We start from the raw sequence: 22,748 nt of genomic DNA, 5'->3' as shown, positions 1-22,748 counted from the left end.
CATCCCAGGGTTCTTTACATGGCAACTTTTTATAATTCTCTTGCATGATTCCATGCCTCAAATCCAAATAAAGAGGTTAATAATTTGCAAAGGCACCAGATTCTGATCAATTTAACATCATACTAACAAAAAATGGCTAAGAGCAAGAAAAGATAACATATTTTTCATATATAAGCAATGTCTTAAAAATAAAACAGCAATTTATATAGCTGTTCTTATTTTCTCCAAATCAAATCTCATTTCCTTGAAAATTAAAAACACAATGAGGTATCACCGTATTCCTGTTAGAACTGTCATCATCAAGAAGACAAAAGACAACAAATGCTGCTGTGGAAGTGGAGAAAAGATAACTTTGTGCACTGTTGGTGGGACTGTAAATTGGTACAGTCACTATGGAAAACAGTATGGAGGATCCTCAAAAAATTAAAAATAGAACTACCACAGGATCCAGCAATTCCACTTCTGCGTATATATCCAAAGGAAACAAAAACACTTAATTCAAAAAGATATCTGCACCCCCATGTTCACAGCAGCATTATTTACAATAGTCAAGACATGAAAACAACTTAAGTGTCCATCAACAGATGAATGAATAAAAAAGTTGAATACTTTTGAAATAGAAACAGAGATCAGACTTGTGGCTACCAGAAGCAGAGGATGGGGGGAGGGAAATGAAGGAAGGTGGTCAAAAGATACAAACTTCCAGTTGAACAATAAGTACTATGGGTGTAATGTACAACATGATGACTATAGTTAACACTGCTATATGATATAGTATAGGAAAGTTGTGAAGAGAGTAAAGCACAAGAGTTCTCCTCACAAAGAGAGAACACTTTTTTTTTCTTTCCTTCTTTTATACCTACATGAGAAGATGGATGTTAGCTGAAGCTATTGTGGCAATCAATTCACAACATATGTAAATCAAACCATCATGTTGTACGGCTTAAACTTATACAGTGATGTATGTCTATTATTTTTCAATAAAACTGGGGGGGGAAAATCTTATTTCCTACCTGTGGAGGTGAACTCTGAATCACCAGGTCAACCTCAGGAATGTCCAAACCACGGGCAGCCACATTGGTTGCCACCAAAACTTTAAAACTACCCTCTCTGAAGCCTTTCAGTGTAATTTCTCTTTGTGACTGTGCGATATCGCCATGTAAACACTGGGCATTCTATTTGAAAAAAAAAAAAAAAAGGAAAAATAAGTGTATAGCACATATTTGCAATTCATAGCACCAGACACCATACAGTCTGTGCTCTTTTCTGTTGCTGTTGTTTTTAAATCTTACCTTCTGATAATTATAAAAATACATGCTTATTGTTTTTAAAAACTCAAACGTTACAGAAAAACATTTAACATAAAATGCAAAAGCTTCCCTTAATATCAGCCTCCTACTAATTAACTGCTAACAGTTTGGTGAATATTCCTCCGCATATTTTTTTTTTTTTTTTGCGGTACGCGGGCCTCTCACTGTTGTGGCCTCTCCCGTTGCGGAGCACAGGCTCCGGATGCACAGGCTCAGAGGCCATGGCTCACGGGCCTAGCCGCTCCGCAGCATGTGGGATCTTCCCGGACCGGGGCACGAACCCGTGTCCCCTGCATCGGCAGGCGGACAATCAACCACTGCGCCAGGGAAGCCCCGCATATTATTTTTTAAATACATACGGACACACAGACCCCTCACAAATCCTAGCATACAATTTTATGTATTCACCTATAAAAATGGGGTTTTACTATATATGTACTGTTTTACAACCTGCTTTATAAACCTTTTATATCTTAGCCATTCTTCTTCATCTATAGATATACATCTACTTAATTTTTTTAAATTATACATGATTTCTTCATATGGCTGCAGTATCTTTTTTTTGGCCATGCCACACAGCTTGCAGGATCTTAGTTCCCTGACCAGGGATTGAACCTGGGCCCTGGCAGTGAAAGTGCCAAGTCCTAACCATTGGACTGCCAGGGAATTCCCAGTATCATTTATTTTAGCAGTACCCTACTGATTTGGGTAGGATCCAAACTTTCATCTTCAGAAACAATGCTACAACGAATAACCTTGTACTTACAACTGCAGACCCCTTAGTATATTTCAGTAGGTTACATATCTAGAAGTTGAATTTCTGGGTCAAAAATTATGAACATTTAACATTTTAATAGTTATTGCTATTAAATTAAAACTATATTATAAAAAGAAGTTGTAAATAAACAAACAAAATCCAGACTCACAGACATAAAGAACAGACTTGTGGTGGCCAAGGGGAAGGGGAGGTGGGGGAGGGATGGATTGGGAGGTTGGGGTTAGTAGATGCAAACTATCTCATATAGAATGGATGGACAAAAAGGTCCTACTGTATAGCACAGGGAACTATATTCAATGTCCCGGGATAAACCAAAATGGAAAATATAAAAAAGAACATGTATAACTGAGTCACTTTGCTGTACAGCAGAAATTAACACAATATTGTAAATCAACTATTCTTCAATTTAAAAAGAATAAATTATGCCCATTTACTCTTCAACATTCTATGAGTGTTTATTTCATCTTACCCCATATATATATATATATATATATATATATATATATATATACACCGCCCACCTGTAAACTATGAATCATTATAATCCTTGTAAACCTAATAGGCAAAAATGATTTCCCAATGTTGTTCTAATTTACATTTCTGTAATTTTCAGTGAAGCTGAACCAATTTATACTGGGTTGATCTTCCATGTATGCTGCAAATAATTTCCTAGTATTACAAATAAATTTCCTAGTATTCTTAGCCACTATTAAAAGTTAAAAGTTTGTAACAATTATATAACTCCAACAGTATCTAAACTGCAGCATCTAAGCATAATGCATTCATGAGTGAATTCACTGAGCACTTGCTATGCTCCAGGTACTATGCCAGGTTCTGGAACAATCATAAAGAAACGACCCTGGGACAGACAAGTTGACAAGTATTTTCAATACAGTATGATATGTGCTATAAGAAGGTGTAGGGTGCTATAGAAATACCTAAGAGGGGAACCTAACTCAATCTAGTTTGAAGGGAAGGCAGCACTGAAGCTGAGACCTGACAGATAATAAGGAACTAGTAGTCAGGTTAAAAAAAAAAAAAAAAAAAAAAAAAAAAAGGAGGAGGTTAGGGAGTTCCAGAAAGAAGAAATATCACACATAATTAATGTTTCTGGCGAACTACAAATATTTGAGTATTGCTGAAGCACAGAGTTAAAAGGAGAAGTGGTGAGAGATGAGACTGAAAAGGAATATGAATTTTATCCTGAGGACAATATGGAACAACTGAATAATTGTAAGCAGAAAATTTTCATGAACATATTTGTATTCTATAAGGAATATTCTGGCTACAATGTATAGAATATATTAGACAAGGGCAAGGCAAAAGCTAGGGAGACTCAGATAGCAGACTGTTGTAGAAATTCAGGAGAGATATCAGTGGCCTCATCAAGGCAGTGGCAATGACCATTTATTCATTTAACAAATATGTGGTAATCTACACATCAGGTACTAGGGATAAAATGGCAAACAAAAATTAAAACTTTCTCTGTCCTCATCGTCTTGATACTCTGGTCGAGGAAATGGGCATTAATCAAGTAATTAGGCACACAAATAAATTTAGCCAACAAGTGTAACTCAAGATGCATGGGTCTAAGAGGCAAAGGGCGTTTAGAAGAGGACAACCTGACCTAGTTTGGGGCAAGGAAGAATTTACAGAAAAGTACTCTGGACTGATATCTGAAGGACGGGAGCTGCTAGGCAAGACAGACTACAAGTTCAAGAGCCCTGTGGTGACAGGAAAAATAGCAGGTATGGTGAGAGTGCAGAAATAAGGGGAAAGTGTGATAAGATGAGGCTGGAAAGATAAGTAGGGGCTAAGCAGTAAATGAATTCAAGAACTATTAGCAGGGACTTCCCTGGTGGCGCAGAGGTTAAGAATCCACCTGGCAATGCAGGGGACACAGGTTCGATCCCTGGTCCAGGAAGATCCCACATGCTGCAGAGCAACTAAGTCCGTGCACAACTACTGAAGCCCACGTGCCCTAGAGCCCATGCGCCACAACTACTGAGCCCACGTGCCGCAACTACTGAAGCCTGCGCGCCTAGAGCCCATGCTCCACAACAAGAGAAGCCACCGCAATGAGAAGCCCGCACACCACCACAAAGGGTAGCCCCTGCTCGCCGCAACTAGAGAAAGCCTGTGCACAGCAACAAAGACCCAACACAGCCAAAAAAAAGAAAAAAGAAAAAAATAAATACTAGTATATGAAATTGAGAGGACTTGGTGAAGGGAGTAGAAATGAGGTATAAGGGAAAGAAGCATATATATGACTCCCAGATTTTGAGCTTCTGCAACAGAAGTAGGGAAGAAATGGACCACTTTAAACCATAGGAAATAGAATCTTAAAATACTTTGTAGTTACCTGGATGGCAAAAGGAAGGAAGAGAAGTCAAGGGTGATATGTAGATTTCTGGCTTGAACTATGGGTATCATTCAACAACAGGGAATGCTGGAGACAGTGGGTATAAGCATATAAAAGAATAAACTCAATTTTAGGTAGACAATGGGTTGGGGTGTCTGTGGCCAGTATGATAAACACAAGTCTAGATTCTGGAGACAGAGCTAACCTGGAAAAAGATTTGGACATCATCAGCATATACACAATGACTGGAACCACAGGAGTGATTAGATAGATATATTTATCTATACACATCTCTGTACTTCTATATTTCTACACTTATTGACTGCTTATTATAAAAGCACTATACTAAATACTTTAAATGATAATTTAAGTCTTAAAAGTATGAAAAAATTTTTAATACCACTTTTTAAAAAAGATTTATTATTAATTAATTTATGGCTATGTCAGGTCTTAGTTACAGCAGGCGGGATCTTTCGTTGCGGCACACGGGCTTCTCTCTAGTTGTGGCATGCAGGTTTTTCTCTTCTCTAGCCGTGGCACGTGGGTTCCAGAGCGCGTGGGCTCTGTAGTTTGCGGTGTGCGGGCTCTCTAGTTGAGGCAATGTGAGCTCAGTAATTGAGGCACGCGGGCTTAGCTGCCCCACAGCATGTGTGATCTTAGTTCCCTGACCAGGGATGGAACCTGTGTCCCCTGCACTGGAAGGCGAATTCTTTACCACTGGACTACCAGGGAAGTCCCTAATACCACTTTTTAAAAAGGAAACAGGGGCACTGAAATAGGAAGTTATTTGCCCAAGGTTATACAGCTCGTAAGTAACACAACTAGGATTTAAATCCAGATCTGGGAACTCCCCTGGTGGTCCAGCGGCTAAGACTCCATACTCCCAATGCAGGGGGCTCCGGTTTGATCCCTGGTCGGGGAACTAGATCCCGCATGCTGCAACTAAGAGTTCACATGCTACAACTAAAAAATATCCTGCGTGCCACAAGTAAGACCCAGTGCAGCCAAATAAATAGATAAATATTAAAAAAAAAAAAAAAGTTAAAAGAAAAAAAAATCTTGATCCGTCAGACTCCAAACTGCAACTAATCACTATGCTCAGAAAGAATATGTTAAGTGAGAAGAAACAATTACAGAGGTTAGAACTGTGAGGAATGCCAATATTTAAAGTACAAGTAAGGGACTTCCTTGGTGCTGAAGTGGGTAAGAATCCACCTGCCAATGCGAGGGACACAGGTTCGAGCCCTGGTCCAGGAAGATCCCACATGCTGTGGAGCAGCTAAGCCCCTGCACCACAACTACTCAGCCTGTGCTCTAGAGCCCACGAGCCACAACTACTGAAGCCCGTGTGCCACAACTACTAAAGCCCATGCGCCTAGATCCTGTGCTCCACAACGAGAGAAGCCACTGCAATGAGAAGCCCGCGCACCACAACGAAGAGTAGCCCCCGCTCTCAGCAACTAGAGAAAACCCGCGTGCAGCAGCGAAGGACCAATGTAGCTAAAAATTAAATAAATGAATAAATAAATTTATAAAAACAAACAAACAAAAAAAAAACAATAGCTCTACAAGACAGCTGCTGCTGAGTGTTCTAAAGCAAAGAAAGGAAAGGTAAATTAACTACTCTTAAACATTCTTTCACTATTTAGACTCTCTGTTTTTACTGGATACAAAGCTAAAGTTACACAATTAGTTAAAATGATACTGGAGAAGATTGTGGCTGCACTGTCTTTGAATCTCCAGTTCTCACATAAAAACAAACAGGGCAGGACTTCCCTGGTGGCGCAGTTGTTAAGCATCTGCCTGCCAAGGCAGGGGACACGGTTGGAGCTCTGGTCTGGGAAGATCCCACATGCCGCAGAGCAAGTAAGCCTGTGAGCCACAACTACTGAGCCTGCACTCTAGAGCCCACAAGCCACAACTACTGAGTCCACATGACACAACTATGGAAGCCCGTGCGCCTAGAGCCTGTGGTCTGCAACGAGAAGCCACTGCAATGAGAAGCCTGCACACCTCAATGAAGAGTAGCCCCCACTCGCCGCAACTAGAGAAAGTCCACGCGCAGCAGCAACAAAGACCCAACCCAGCCAAAAATAAAAATAAATAAATAAAACAGGGCAACTAGGATGACAAAATAAAAAATCCACAAAGATCTATGACAAAACTTAGTGACAAGGTATTTTCATGGTTTCCAAAATATGAGCAGGTAGGGACAAAACCTGTATGTATTAGGGGTGAAGGGGAGGGGGGGACTTGCTAGTCCTAAGAACAGATACTCCCTGGAAAGTATAATGGGCCAATTTGAGAAAGTCAGCTGAAACTGGGAGAATTTCTGCACATTCAAGGGTAACTGTGAGACAGAGGTAAGGTGTGAAAGAGGCTGGAACATCCTGGGCCCACATGAACCTTCAAAACTAACAAACCAATGATCCCTTGCCAGGACAAAGTGCCCCCACATTGAGGAGAAATTATTGGACCCAGAATCCAAACTGAGGATGCCAGGGATCCCAGAAACAAAGGAAAGAGATGACCCAGATAAAAGTGAGGGGAAAATCAACCAGAGCTCAGAAAGTGGGAGACCTTTATTTCTTCTAACAGCTTTATTGAGATATAATTTGTAGACTGTACCTTAAACACTATCAAAAATAAGAGAGGCAGGGCTTCCCTGGTGGCGCAGTGGTTGGGGGTCTGCCTGCCAACGCAGGGGACACGGGTTCAAGCCCGTCCGGGAAGATTCCACATGCCGCGGAGCAACTAAGCCCGTGCGCCACAACTACTGAGCCTGCGCTCTAGAGTCCGCGAGCCACAACAACCGAAGCCCGCGTACCTAGAGCCCGTGCTCCGCAACAAGAGAAGACACTGCAATCTGCACACCGCAACGAAGAGTACCCCTTGCTCGCCACAACTAGAGAAAGCCCGCACTCAGCAACGAAGACTCAATGCAGCCAAAAATAAATAAATAAATTTATTTAAAAAAAAAAAGTAGAAACAAAAGACAAAGACTTCATAAATGAAGAATATATTGGAAGAAATACAAGACTGATTAAACACAACAGATGATGCCTTAATTTTGAAAATTTTGAAAACTGAAATAAAGAAAAAGATAAAAAAGATCTGAGATAAAGAGACAAAGGATAGAGGAAAAAAGAGCCAACATACATATAACAGGAGTCCCTAAAGAGAAAAACCAAAGCAATCAGACAAACCAAATATCAATAAATTAGGATTCAAGAAAATTTTGCTGCAATTAAAAAATACATATATTTGAAACTACAAATTGTGTACACTGTGTACTCAGAAGAACAACACCAAAATATATTCTAGTAAAACTACTGATTTTTAAAGAAAAAGGAAAAAAGCTTTTGTATTCAGGCAAAAAACCAAATCACTTATAAGGTGGAAAAAAAAATCAGACTGGCATCAGACTTTTTATTATAGTATGCTTTATTCCAATGGAAAAACATATTTAATATACTGAAGGAAAGAAAATGTGAACCAAGAATGTTATATCCATCCAAAATTATTTTTAAGGTATAAAGTTACAAACAAGCTATTATCAATAGTGAATATTGTTTCCATGAGCCCTTCCTTGGGAATCTTCTAGATAACAAGTGACAGACAACAACAAAAAACTGGAGAGGCATTGACACAAGGACCAAGAGTGTTATTATCAATGAATGTTAACATGACAAAAAGAGAAAGAACTACACATTATATACCTCCTGATGGAAGTGCACCACTGCCTATGAAATAATTTTGCCACAAACAAACCAACCTGAATTTATAGGAAATACAGAAAACAGAAGAGCATGTTAAATGATATCACAGGGAAGCAATACTCTAGATTATGAAAACTTGGTTTCTTAAACAATAATAAAAAGAACTACAAGAAAAAAACAGATGGAAGAATCCATATATTGAAGAGACTTAATGAAATCACACAACACAAGACTCTTATTTGGGGCTTCCCTGGTGGCTCAGTGATTAAGAATCCACCTGCCAATGCAGGGGACACGAGTTCGAGCCCTGATCCGGGAAGATCCCACGTGCCACGGAGCAACTAAGCCCGTGCGCCACAACTACTGAGACTGCGCTCTAGAGCCTGCAAGCCACAACTACTGACCCGTGTGCCACAGCTACTGAGCCCGCATGCCACAGCTACTGAAGAGCACACGCCTAGAGTCTGTGCTCCACAACAAGAGAAGCCACCACAATGAGAAGCCCGCACACCGCGATGAAGAGTAGCCCCCGCTCGCCGCAACTAAAGACTGCACACAGCAACGAAGACCCAACACAGTCAAAAAAAATTAATTAATTAAAAAAAAAACGACTCTTATTTGGATCCAGGTTCCAAATAACAAACTACAGAAAACAGAGCATGTATGAGGCAACTGAGAATCTGAAGACTAATTTATATTTGAAGATATTAATTACTATTAATTTTTTAGATGTCATAACAGTATTGTGAGTGTTTTTGTTTGTTTAATTTATTTATTATTCACTTTTGGTTGCATTGGGTCTTCGTTGCTGTGCGTGGGCTTTCTCTAGTTGTGGCAAGCGGGGCTACTCTTTGCTGCGGTGCGCGGGCCTCTCACTGCAGTGGACTCTCCCGTTGTGGAGCATTGCCTCTAGATGCACGGGCCTCAGTATCTGTGGCACGCAGGCCCAGCAGGTGTGGCTCGCGGACTCTAGAGCGCAGGCTCAGCAGCTGTGGCGCACGGGCTTAGTTGCTCTGTGGCATGTGGGATCTTCCCGAACCAGGGCTTGAACCCTTGTACCCTGCACTGGCAGACAGGTTCCCAACCACTGCGCCACCAGGGAAGCCCGTATTATGAGTTTTTAAAAAAATAACCCTTTCCTGGCCTTCCCTGGCAGTCCAGTGGTTAAGACCCCGCGCTTCCACTACAGGGGGGCACGGGTTCGAACCCTGGTTGGGGAACCAAGATCCCACACGCCACATGGTGCAACCAAAAGGATAAATTTAAAAAAACAATAATAATGCTTTTCCATTAGAGATACGTACCCAAATATTTATGGCCATAATAACATGTTATCTACGGTTTGCTTCAGAATAATTTCAGAAGCAAGAAATGAGTGGGCATTTGGATGAAATAAGATAATTGTTGCAGCTGGAAAACGAACACATCATTGCACTGTCAACTTCTGTGTATGTCTTGTATAAGTTTGAAATTTTCTACTATAAAAAGTTAACAGCAAAAAACACATGGATTTAGCGTTCTGATCCATTCATTCAATAAATATTTGCGATTCTTTTTATACCCAACTCTAAAATATTACCCACTCTTACCCATAGAAACTCATTTTGTTTCACTCTTTGTATTTTCAAGATCACATTTGCAAAGTTTTAAGAAAACTTCTGATGAAAACGGACAGAATTCTATCCTGACTTAACAGATCATGAGAAGCTAGCTATAAATTCTTTCTGAATGAGACTCAATTCCAAGAATGACTATCAAACCTAGTCCACAAAGGACATGATTTTTTTTTTGCTCAGTGATTCATACCTATAATCTCAATTAGAGAAAGCATGAAAAAAGACTTACCTGTTTTATGTGTGGATTCATGGCCATTTCAGTTACATTCTTTTTGGTCTCACAGAAGATAATAGCCCTCCCTTCAGACCCACTGTAGACTTGAAGGACATCTCCAATAACTGCTGGCCTCTGAGACCAGTGGCACTGGATGGCCAGATGCTTTGAAGAAAGAAAATATCAAATATCTGCTTCATTAAAATTATTGAAAAAGATTTCTCTTGTACATTGTTTTTTCTATTTGTTCAAGAACTGGCCTTCCTGGAAGACAATAAGACAACGATTCTCCCCAACCCCATTTGAAAACAGCAATCAGTAGGTGAAAGGATAAGCAAATTGTAGTGTACTTATACAGTGGAATACTGTTCAGTGATTAAAAGGAACCAACTACTGATCCATGCAACAATATGGATGAATCTCAAAACATATGCTGGGTGAATGAAGCCTTACAGAAAAAGAGTATACACAATATGATTCCATTTGTCTGAAGCTCTAAAACAGGCAAAACTAATCTATAATCTATGATGGAAAAAAAGCAGAACAGTAGTTGCCTCTGAACGGGGACTGGGCAGGGGCACAGGCGAACTTTCTGGGATCATGGTAATATTCTTTGTTTTGATAGGGGTTTGGGTTACACAGGTGTATGAATTTGTCAAAACGAAGCAAATGTACACTTAAAATTTTGCATTCTGTTGTATGTAAATCTTATCTCAAAAATTGTAAATATTAGGTGGATGAACCTTGAAAACATTATGCTACACAAAAGAAGCCCAACACAAAAAAGCCACATGTTGTAATGATTACATTTATATGAAATAACGAGAAGAGGTAAATCCATCGAGACAGAAAGCAGATTGATGGTTGCCAGGGGCTAGGAGAAGGGGGGAATAGGGAGTAAATGCTTAATAGTTATAGGATTTCCTTTTCGGGTAATGAAGCGTTTTGAAGTAGATAGAAGCAATGGTTGTATAACACTGTGAATGTACTAAATGACACTGAATGGTACACTTCAAAGTGGTTAATTTTAGTTATGTGAACTTTACGTCAATAAAAAAATTGTAAATATTGAACTCTAGCTAAAGATATGCAAACTAAAATACTTATGGGGAATTATACTTACTTCTGCAATTTGAAATAAATAAAAAAATAAGATGGATATAGGGATGAGAAGATATGCAATAAAGCAAATATAGCAAAATATTAATGGCAGAATCTAGCTGGTGGGTATATGCGTGTTCACTGTAAAATTCTCTCAACTTTTCAGCCTGTTTGAAATCTTCATGATAAAATGTTGGGGAAAAAATATACTGTAACATTTTAAGTCTGTGCATTTTAACATATTATATCTCAGTAACATTGTTTAAAACAATTAATTACATAACACAGGGAAAATAGAGATAAGCACAAAGAAGAAACTAAGAATCATTTGTACCAGGTATGTCAAAGTCTTGCTTCTTCCTCCCTACCTCTCAAAAATAAAAATAAAAAAGATCCTGAATCTGATCAAGCCTCACAATCTACCATCAACTCAAAGGAAAATGAAAGCAGAGGAACATGTTAACTAACACCACAGGGCTGCAAATCAGCAAAACTGAGACTATGGGAAACTTGTAAGACAAATGATCAGTTCTTTTCAATAAAAAATTGCAAAGAAAAAAGGGACAGAGGGACCTGTATTTTAAAGGATTTAACAGAGGAATGGATAAAGAAGATGTGGAGTATACATACAATGGAATATTACTCAGTCATCAATAAGAAAATGAAACCTTGCCATTTTCGACTACATGGATGAATCTAGAAAGTAAGTCAGACAGAGAGACAAATACTGTATGATCTCACTTATATGTGGAATCCTAAAAAACAAAACAAAACAAAATGAAAACAGACACACAGATACAGAGCACAAAATGGTGGTTGCCAAAGTGCAGGCGGGGGAGATGGGGACCCGAAACAGGTAAAGGGGATTGACAGGTACAAACTTCTAGCCAGGGGGATGCAATATACAGCATAAGGAATACGGTCAAAAATATTGCAGCAGGGGCTTCCCTGGTGGCGCAGTGGTTGAAAGTCCGCCTGCTGATGCAGGGGACACGGGTTCGTGCCCCGGTCCGGGAAGATCCCACATGCCACAGAGCAGCTGGGCCCGTGAGCCGTGGCCGCTGAGCCTGCGCGTCCAGAGCCTGTGCTCCGCAATGGGAGAGGCCACAACGGTGAGAGGCCCGCGTACCGAAAAAAAAAAAAAAAAAAATTGCAACAACTTTGTATGGGAACAGATGGTTATTAGACTTATTGTGGTGATCGTTTCACAAATATATGCAAATATCAAATCATTATGCAGTACACCTGAAACTAACAAAATAGTGTACGTCAACTATATTTCAATTAAAAAAAATGATGGTGAATAAACGTTCAACACATGGATAAAAAAAGACTTAAGACATATAAATTAGTAGCAATATAAGGATCTTACTTGAATCCATATTCAAACAACCTATTTACAAAAAAAAGACAACTAGGGTAATGTGAACACTAGATATTTAAAGATATTAAAAAATTGGGTTTTTTTACTATGATGGTAACTTTGTGGTTTTTTGTTTGTTTTTAAAGAGGCCTTATTCTTTTAAAAAAATATATAATTATACAAAAATGAAATGATGACTGGACTGCTTCAAATGTAAGGATTAAAGAATGTATGGGGGTATAGAAAAGATCAGTGTTAAAGCCTGGTGATGGGTACATCAGATACTTTGTACTATTCAACTTTTGTACATGTTTGAAAGTGTCCTTAATAAACTTTTCTCTTTTCTTTTTTTAATTTATTTTGGCTGCACTAGGTCTTAGTTGCGGCATGCGGGATCTTCGTTGCGGCATGCAGGCTCTTAGTTGCTGCATGCATGCAGGATCTAGTTCCCCAACCAGGGGTCGAACCCAAGCCCCCTGCATTGGGAGTGCACAGTCTTACCCACCGGACTACCAAGGAAGTCCCATTAATAAACTTTTCTTCACTGATACATTTTATGTTCTTAATGTAAAACTTTCACCCATTACAAAATATACAAAAAGCTTCCTTTGACCATCCCATACTATAAAAGTCCTCTTTCCCAGAAGTAAACATCATTATTAGTTTGATGTTTATCCTTCCCACCTAACTTTGTACATAAATACCTAAAAATCCATTTAGGATTATTTGTGTATTTTTTAAAATAGTATGATTCAGTACTTATCATTTTATAATCTGTTTTTTATGAGTCAAATTCATTCTTTTTAACCATTACATTGTATTTATAGATTATACTCTTGTTCACCTGGACTATTTTTATTTACATACACATATATGTACATCTGTCAAATGTAAAAGTGACATATATGGTACATACCTGTCAAAATAATGCAAATATTACCTTTAATTCTTTTTTTAAAAAAAATACTATAGGTTTAAATTTTCATGGAGTCAAAATTATAAACCTTTTCCTTTATGGTGCTTTCTTCTGTCTTTATGTTTAGAAAAGCCTTCCCTTTCCTCAAATCAAATAACTGTTGACCTACAATCTGCTGTAAATTATTTTATGGCTTAATTTTTTTAAATCTTTGGGAATATTTTTGGTATACGGTATGAAATGAGGATCTTTTTTCCACCTAAGCTTTAACAAATTATCCCAACACCAGCAAATTGGGATGAATTACTTCGTTTTTCACATTCTACATACTTTAAGTCTGTCCCTATGGATGCCTGTATATCTCCTGTTAGGACTTGCCTGTTCACAAACTTTCTTCCCCCTATTTATTTTACTCTGCTCCTGAGTCTCAAACTATAGAAATACATAGGTATCTTATTGACTAAGGGCAAAAAAGAGATATTTGGCCTGAACTGGTACCCAAAACATAAGTTTAACTTCAACAAATTTCAAAATATCAACTAAAAGCTAAAATCTATCACACTGGAAAGCTACTTACTTCCACAGTAGTTGCAGCCTTTTGAGTCATTTTCCCAACAAGGTCAACCTGTTCATATCTGGATTTCATGTATTTTTTTGCAACTTTGTATACCCACTGTGGGCAAGTTGCAGAAAAAAGTAAAGTCTGAGGATTGTCTTCAGAATCTTAAATAAACAAAAAGAATTCAAATGCTTTCTTAATTTCTTAATATCCCACAATGTAGTCAGCTCTTAAAAATCCCCCCAAACTTCAAAGAAATAATGAAAAATTCAAAACTTGGGGTGAATTTTGAACATATAAACTTTACTGCAATTATCAAAACTTTCTACTTTCAAAACTGAGGGAAAATATCAATATGAAGAAAACTGAACCTAGAAGGAAGATGAGAATTTAAGAAATAACAATGAGCAAAGAAATCAGTAAAATGAGTTAGTAAAACTACTTACTATAAAATAATACATGGAAGAAAGCAAAGAAAGCTAAGAAAATGGTTAAAGTATGCTATTATACTTTCTTGTTCAGGAAGAAAACAGATACCAAATACCTTTAGTTTTGTTAGAACACTGGGGACAATGTATTAAAAATCATAAAATAAAAAATTCATAAGCTTTTAGATAAGAAAAGAATTGCTAATGTGCTTATTTTGAATTAGGATATACCAGTTTTGTAGGATTCATGGATAATATCTTCAACTTGTTCAGCAAAACCTAAATCTAACATTTGATCCACTTCATCAAGCACAACATGGCGCAGTTTAGAAAGATCTAATCGGCCGCTCTGCAGATGATCTTTGATACGACCAGGGGTCCCAACCAAGATGTCAATACCATTTCGAATATGATTAACTGTGAGAGGAGAGAAATGTCAATAATATGTAAAAATTCAAATGTAGATTTTAGATTTGAGTAGCAAATAGATCTTTGTGCTACCATCAGACATGTTTACTCACTTTGGCTTTGATATGATGTTCCACCATAAAAACATGCCACACTGAGTTTCCTAGTTATATCTTTGAAGTCTTTGGCTACTTGGTTTGCCAGTTCCCTTGTAGGAGCCAAAACAAGTACCTAAGCAAAAGGTTTAAAAAACCAAAAGGTAAGTTTCTGTAGACCTCTAAGTTCAAACTGAGAAGACTATTTTTTAAGGTGCATTTAAAACTAGGAATCTCATCATTAATGTCATAGTATTTAAAGACAGAGCACAAATAACAAGAACAGCTTATGTTTATTATATCCTCCCTTACTTCCTTAAGGTCCCCTTTCAAAAGTCACTTTCTCAGTGAGGTTTCTAACCCTCTTTTCATATCCTCCCAACTGTGCTTAACTGTTTCTCCTTAGCACTTACACCATATAAAATATTTATATTCTACTGATTTGCTCATTGTCTCACCCACTAAAATGTAAGCTCCATGAAGACAGGGATTTATGTCAGTACTATTTATTATTTATGTCAGTACTGTTATTTATGTCATATTATTCAATATATTCCCTGAACTTCAAACAGTGCCTGGCACAGAATAGATACTCAAAAAATATTTGTTGAATGAGTGAATGAATGAATGCCCAATATGTGCCATTTTTTAAAAAGAAATATTTCAATTTATTTGTTAAGTAGAATATGAAACCGAATCTGTAGCTAGTACCAGAGAGTGGACTTAACTGTTTGGTGTTTAATGAGAGCAGCTTCTTCTACACAGGATCCCAGCAGACTTACCGAAAAAGGGGCAAAGCCCCTTATTAAGCAAATAAAACTCATGTTTCAAACAGGTTATACAAAAATTGATTTACCTCTATTTCTCTTTTTTTGATATTTAGAAAGTGCAGATTTAACAAAAAGTAGCCATAAACTTTCTATGTACAATGCCGATTATAATTCTGCAAACAACAATAGTGCTTTACACGAATTATTTAATTTGATCCTCACAAAAACCCAATGAGGTGGCATTATTTTCCCAGTTTTACAAATGAGGAGCATGAGTCTTAGAGAAGTTGAGTCTTGCCCAAGATCAAGTAGCTAGAAGTGGTGGAGCTGGAATCTCCAGTAATGTCCTTCTAGCATAAAAGCTTTTTAAATGCAGTGTTGGGACTGTGTCCTATTTCTATTACTTTCAGACTTCCTAATTTCACCTAAGAAACAGAACTCTCTAAAAAAAGATTTGTCCTGTTCCAAGACCACTGTTATTTAATTACATTCATATATGTGAATTTACTTTCACACTGTAATAATATTTAGAAGTCTCAAAGAACAAATTACTTTTAGCCACATATCTGTTCAAATTTTGATACTGATTCCTTTTCTTGGCCGCGCTGTGCGGCATGCAGGATCTTAGTTCCACAACCAGGGATGGAACCCGTGCCTGCTGCAGTGGAAGTGTGGAGTCTTAACCACTGGACTGCCAGGGAAGTTCCAATACTGATTCTTTTCTTTTTCACGTTTATGAACCTGAAAGTGAACATAGGTTCTAAAAGTGTCAAATTTTAGGCTAAAATTTCACTAGGTCCTCTCTGTTCTTTACTACTGATAAATTAAGACAGATCTCCAGTACTCCAACAACACAGGGAGTAGCAGTATCATTTCTACAATACTCTTAAAGTCAATCAGTAAAATAAATATTATTTACTGAATGAGCAAATAAATACCACTTCAGCAAAATTACTGTTTAAAAGCAAAGGTCAGAATTGAAAAAAGAGAAGAAAAAGGTCACTAAATATACTAACTTTGTAAATACTCCTAAAATCAGATATGCTGGCTTCATAATATACAGTTATCAAAGACATCTATGGATCCATACACATTACATTCATACGCAGTAACTCACTTTAGCTTTATTTGAGATTTATCTTAAAAATCAAATTTTTGCTTTAGGACCCAAATTTTTACTTTATGCCCCAGGACTGACTAACTTTTCTATCTTTGGGGTACTTGAACTTAAGACCAGTATATTGTGGTTTGTTTGTTTGTTTTTTTGGTCACGCTGTGCAGCTTGCAGGATCTTAGTTCCCAGATTCAATCCCTGCTTGGAGACTGAATCCGGGTCACGGCAGTGAAAGCGCCAAGTCCTAACCACTGGACCACCAGGGCATTCCCAAGACCAGTATACTCTTTCTTTCTCTTTCCATTAGAGTAATATTTAAACCTTTTACTCCCTATAATGGTTACCTTTGGTGAGCGGCTTTTTTTAATTGTCTCTTGATTTCTTTGGAGTCTTTCAATCAAGGGGATGGCAAAAGAGAATGTCTTTCCTGTTCCTGTCCGCGCTTGAGCAATTAAATCTTTTCCTTCATATACAGGACCAAAAGTCTTAACTTGAATAGGAAAGAGATATGTTACCCCTCGACCTGTAAAATGAGATTTCATTGAAATATTTACTTAAAACCAGCAATAGGAAAAACTACATTTATTTGAAAATAACATTCCTGATTCATCAACATGTGCCTAAAGATACATCACCTAACAACATTTACATTTATTCCTACCCCAAAGAGGAATTATTTAAATATTGGTCTGAGGGACTTCCCTGGTGGCACAGTGGTTAAGAATCTGCCTGCCAATGCAGGGGACACGGGTTCGAGCCCTGGTCCAGGAAGATCCCACATGCCGCGGAGCAACTAAGCCTGTGCGCCACAACTATGGAGCCTGCACTCTAGAGCCCACAAGCCACAACCACTGAAGCCCACACACCTAGAGCCCGTGCTCTGCAACAAGAGAAGCCACCGCAATGAGAAGCCGGCACACCCACACGCATCAACGAAGATCCAACACAGCCAAAAATAAATAAATAAATTTATTTATTAAAAAAAAAAATTGGCCTGATCTTTTGACAAATACATATAATTCTTTAAAGTTAAAAACCGAACCGAATACCAAAAAAATGATGTAGAAATAACTGCAATGAAAAAAGCTATTTCTCTATGCTTTGTATATTCTCCTTTTGGTCAGAAAAGGCACAAGAGTTTCTAAAATCTAGTTTTAGATTTTCAATTGCATATCCATTAAAATTCATTGTACCGGGGCTTCCCTGGCGGCACAGTGGTTAAGAATCCGCCTGTCAGTACAGAGGACACAGGTTCGAGCCCTGGTCCGGGAAGATCCCACATGCCGCGGAGCAACTAAGCCCGTGCGCCACAACTACTGAGCCTGAGCTCTAGAGCCCGTGAGCTACAACTACTGAATCCTGCGCGCCTAGAGCCTGTACTCCGCAACAAGAGAAGCCACTGCAATGAGAAGCCCGCTCACTGCACTAGAGAAAGCTGGCGTGTAGCAATGAAGACCCAACGCAGACAAAAATAAATAAAATAAATTAAAAAAAAATTCATTGTACCTTTCAGAAGCTTTATAGTCTCTTCAGAAATAGGGAAATTGGAGAAGGCTCCTTCTTTCTGTTCACGTGTTAGTGTCTGTCAAAATGAAATCAAAGGCCTAACTGATATAGTTCATATCCGACCAGGTATTTAGAATCTTTCACTCATTTACTGCTTTTAGCTCTACTAAATGAACTAACAAACCAACTTTAGTTAGTATTTGCAAAAACTGTATAGATTAACTTACAAGATAAATTAGTGGCAAATTCTTTTAATTTCAAAACTGTCTCTTCAAATAACAAGCTTAATACACTTTCCCATAATACATTTAAAAATGATTAATTCACACATAAAACTCTTTAGAAATACATTTACTACATAGATCAAAATATAATTCCACTTGACTGAATGTATTATGAAAGAGGTATTCAATAATCTAAATCATATTCACAGATATAGATAATATTAATTATGAAGATTAACACAAGCCTATAAAACCGCCCCAAAAGAAGCTAAGCAATGAGGAAAGTAAATTGTTTCTAAAACTAAAAGTTAAATAAGTTGTTCTATGAATCTAAAAAGCATTTTTTATGTCATTAATACAAGGAAAAGTTCCTGTAAGCTTGAAAATTTCTCAAACATATATAGAGGTCAGCATGACATTGTCATTTAACATCTATTGAAAACTTTGTGTACTAGTCAATGCATATATAGAACAAAGACAATATATCTACTTAAAAACTTTATTACTGGTTGTTTAAAGAAGGTAGTTCCAAAACCACACACCATAACAAGTTTCAAACTAAGAACCAGATAAAAGACATAACATCAAATTCAAATTTAATCCATTTAAGCAAACCTGTATGTTATCTTTTTAAGATTAAAGAAAAAAATTTTATTAGAAAAGTACACATTTTCATTGCAGAAATTTTAGAAACCATATTAAAAGAAAGAAATTGTAAAATTATCTACAATCCAATCAGCTAAAGACACATTTGAAACACACACTCCTCTATGTACATATACATTTTTAAGTGAAATAAAAACATATGTATATACTCCTTTGTAATCATTTTTTTCATTTAATAAGATAGACTGAATACCTTTCTAACATATCTATGCCCTTTAAGATCAATGCATTCTATTACATAGGTATAGCATATTTTATCAAACCAATTGCCTACTATCAGACATTTAGGATGTTTAAATTTTTCGCTATTACCAACATCACTGTGATAAGATACTGATTCATACATCTCTGTACACCTCGTGATAATCTCCTTAGGAGGATAAATTCCTAGAAGTAGAACTCCTGAACCCTAACATAATCTAAACAAAATAATAAACAGTTAAGCTTATTACAATACAGAGCACTATAGCTGGCAAAATCCCAACAGAGCAAGAAGTACACTCTGCTGCTCAGCGATACAGATTTGTAGGGCCTTATTTAGAACAACTCTCTAACATATATGCTTCCTGACAAATAGCAAACTCACAAATAAAAAAACACCATATTGTAAAGCAAGGATTCAACATTTTTTCTCAAAGCTCCCCAAAGATTACACATTAAATTAAGCTCAAATGTATTTAAATTAACAGCAACTATCAGATTCTTTAAATGTAAAGATTATTAAATACCAAGAGTTATTAAGAATATTAAAGTTCTTTTTTGTTTAAGAGCTGAGTAATTTAATGACAATTTGTAATGCCCAGATAAACCTATGAACTCTGCTAGAGGAAAAGTGCAAAAACAGGGCTTCCCTGGTGGCGCAGAGGTTGAGAGTCCGCCTGCCGATGCAGGGGACACGGGTTCGTGCCCCGGTCCGGGAAGATTCCACATGCTGCGGAGCAGCTAGGCCCATGAGCCATGGCCACTGAGCCTGCGCGTCCGGAGCCTGTGCTCTGCAACAGGAGAGGCCACAACAGTGAGAGGCCCGCGTACCGGGGGGAAAAAAAAAAAAAAAGTGCAAGAACAAATTGAGTAAATTCTGTGCAAGAATATACCTACTCTAACAGATACTGGCAAAAGTAATGAGTCCAGGAATGACGATTCTATACTAAGCATGTTTTCTATACCTTCCAAAAAATTAATATTCAGGAGAACAAATTTCTTCAGATCATTTTCATATGTTTCATTTCTGTTTTAAAAAAGCAAACAGCTTTAAGATTGAGTTACAGTAAGACCTAAAAATCATTGAAAGTTGCTATTGTTACAGAAGCACAAGAAACAGAAGGCAAAATATACAAAGTCAAGAGGCCTTTATGTACCCCGTTTCAGAAAGTCAGAACTTAATTCATGAGTAATGATGAGGGCTGAAATAACCATAAGAAATGCAAGTAAGTGATCATCAATAAGCATTTGGAAAATCTATTTAGGAACCCAAATGTACAGGCAAGGTTTAAACTTGACCAAGTCCCCCCCGCACCAATCTCTTCACCAAGAAAAAGGCAATATAATGAAAGAAACAAGAGACAAAGGGGAAAAGGCTCAGGTTTCAGCTGTATAGACTCCCCAGTCCAACTGAGAGTATTGGACAGTAAGCAGGAAATACTGTAGAATCAATTCTAGTTAGTCTTAAAGAATCAAATTATCCTGTATTTCAAGGATAATGTCAAATGCAAAACAAAAAGTATCCATACCTCTTCTAGTTTATTTTCACTTGATTTATGAGTAGAACTATCTAAGGATGACACTCGCTTTGATTTTTTTTCATATTCATCAATATCTCCATTTGACAGATCTTTTCTTCTTGACTTACGAGATTTAGAAAATTCATCTGAAAGTCTATTACATCCTTCCTCAGTGTCACCATTTAGTTTCTCTTTCATTTTAGTTTTTTTGGGTTTGGGAGCATCCAGGTCATCTGCAACACCATTTTCTCTTGTTTCTGATTTCTCATCTGAGTCATAATGGTGCCTTGACTTCCTTCTATCACTCTGTGGAAAAACAAAGAAGCAGTGACAAGAGGGTGACAAGAGGGTCACAAGGTTTGCTTTGCTTTTAAGACTCTAGAGAAGTTAGAGTATGACTCCCCCAACCAGCAAAGCTCAATCTACAGTAATCTTGAAAAGGTACCTGGTAGAAATCCAGACTGGTTGCTAATGCCAAGCCTAAGCTTTACCTATTGCTTTCTTTCTCAGCCCAAATCTTGCACTCTTAAGACCTGGCCTCTAGTCCCTCTTTAATCCCATTATAACATTTAAGGGAAACTGAAATAGCTTCTTTTCAGTAAAAGAATGAGAACTCAAGATTTATAAATTAAAAAACAATCAAAAACTTCTAATATCTCCAAGAAAAAAATTAATATTTACTGAGTACCTACCCAGCATTGTGTAATATGTTTTCGGCTTATCTTGTTTAAATCTTCATAACAACCCTATAAGGGAAGTACAGGTCCATAATCCCTTATCCGAAATTCCAATATCCATAAAGCTCTGAAAACCGAAAGTTTTTTTGTAATTTATTTGGAGACAAAACCTTACCTGACCTGAACTCATTTTGTGGTAAAATTTGACTTCAACTAATGTGAGACAATCTGTAATCTTTATTTATTCCACTTAGTATGAATATTCACATTTAACATTAAGGTGTTTGATTATAGGTTCGGGGCCCCAAACCCTACTAGGGTGTTACCCTTTTAAAAACCCCAGAATTTTGAATTCGACAACATATCTAGCCCCAAGGATTTTGGATAAGGGATAGCGAACCTGTATCACCTTTGCCATTTTACAGACGAGGAAACAAGTTCTTAGAGATAAGTAACTTGCCAAAGACCCACATATGGGATTTCTTGCAAGTGAAAGTGCTAGAAATCAAGCCCTGTTTGACTTGAAAACCCATGCTCTTTTCACATCATGCTTCCCCCCTGAACTTTGATAAACAGGTTAAAGAAAAGCCCAATTGTTATACTCCTATGGAAGGATAACTATATTAGTAATCCCAGAAAATTTTTTAAAGTTTTACAAATTTAGTTAATAGAACTTTAAAAAGGGGGGAGGGGGTGGCTTTCTGCAACTTTAGTTTTGAAATGCCAACTTTTGTTTTAATATTTGCAGACAGCAAGAAATGATTTGGAAATTTAGCACTTCAAAATCACTCGGTCAAATGTTCCAAATAAATTAGATGGAAATGTTCAAAATAAATTAGATGGTAGTGACTAGTCTTGGTAAAAACAACCAGCACCAAAATTTTCACCATGATTTACACAGTTTCTACAGAATACTTTCACATACAATTTTCTCATTCATGAAATAAGAGTTGCTATGAAAACTGAATATTTGAAAATGCTTTGTAAACATTAGAGTTTTACATTAATATAAGTTATAGAGTTATATGTTACATCATTTGATCTTTAGTTAACTGAACTATCCCACATCTCCCCAAACCACTAGATTCTTCTATAGAAAAACAAGATTATTTATAGAGCAAGCCTCAGGGTTTGAATTGCTCCTGGGCCTGCACTTCAGGGAGATGAAGCAAGATAAAATGAGACCTCTAGGTTCAAGCCC

The 22,748-nt window shown here is 37.4% G+C and overlaps 1 protein-coding gene across 2 annotated transcripts in view; it reads right to left on the bottom strand.

Annotated features, from left to right (window-relative positions):
- The window catches only part of DDX50 (DExD-box helicase 50), a 32,537-nt gene that overhangs the window by 7,739 nt on the left and 2,050 nt on the right, over positions 1 to 22,748 (bottom strand). Inside the window, exons 2-9 of one of the 2 annotated variants that reach the window (XM_082673597.1) lie at positions 20,880 to 21,176; positions 18,260 to 18,335; positions 17,098 to 17,276; positions 14,888 to 15,005; positions 14,598 to 14,783; positions 13,957 to 14,102; positions 10,015 to 10,164; positions 1,014 to 1,175 (exon numbers count right to left, since the gene is read on the bottom strand). In XM_082673597.1, coding sequence (XP_082529723.1) covers positions 1,014 to 1,175; positions 10,015 to 10,164; positions 13,957 to 14,102; positions 14,598 to 14,783; positions 14,888 to 15,005; positions 17,098 to 17,276; positions 18,260 to 18,335; positions 20,880 to 21,176 — 1,314 coding nt within the window. The remainder of the gene's footprint in view (positions 1 to 1,013; positions 1,176 to 10,014; positions 10,165 to 13,956; positions 14,103 to 14,597; positions 14,784 to 14,887; positions 15,006 to 17,097; positions 17,277 to 18,259; positions 18,336 to 20,879; positions 21,177 to 22,748) is intronic. The other variant, XM_082673598.1, reaches the window with a different exon arrangement.

This window comes from Grampus griseus (assembly GCF_964374135.1).
Source record: "Grampus griseus genome assembly, chromosome: 16".
Lineage (NCBI taxonomy): Eukaryota > Metazoa > Chordata > Mammalia > Artiodactyla > Delphinidae > Grampus > Grampus griseus.
Note: the sequence above shows the minus strand (reverse complement) of the source record. Positions and strands in the feature narration are given on the sequence as shown.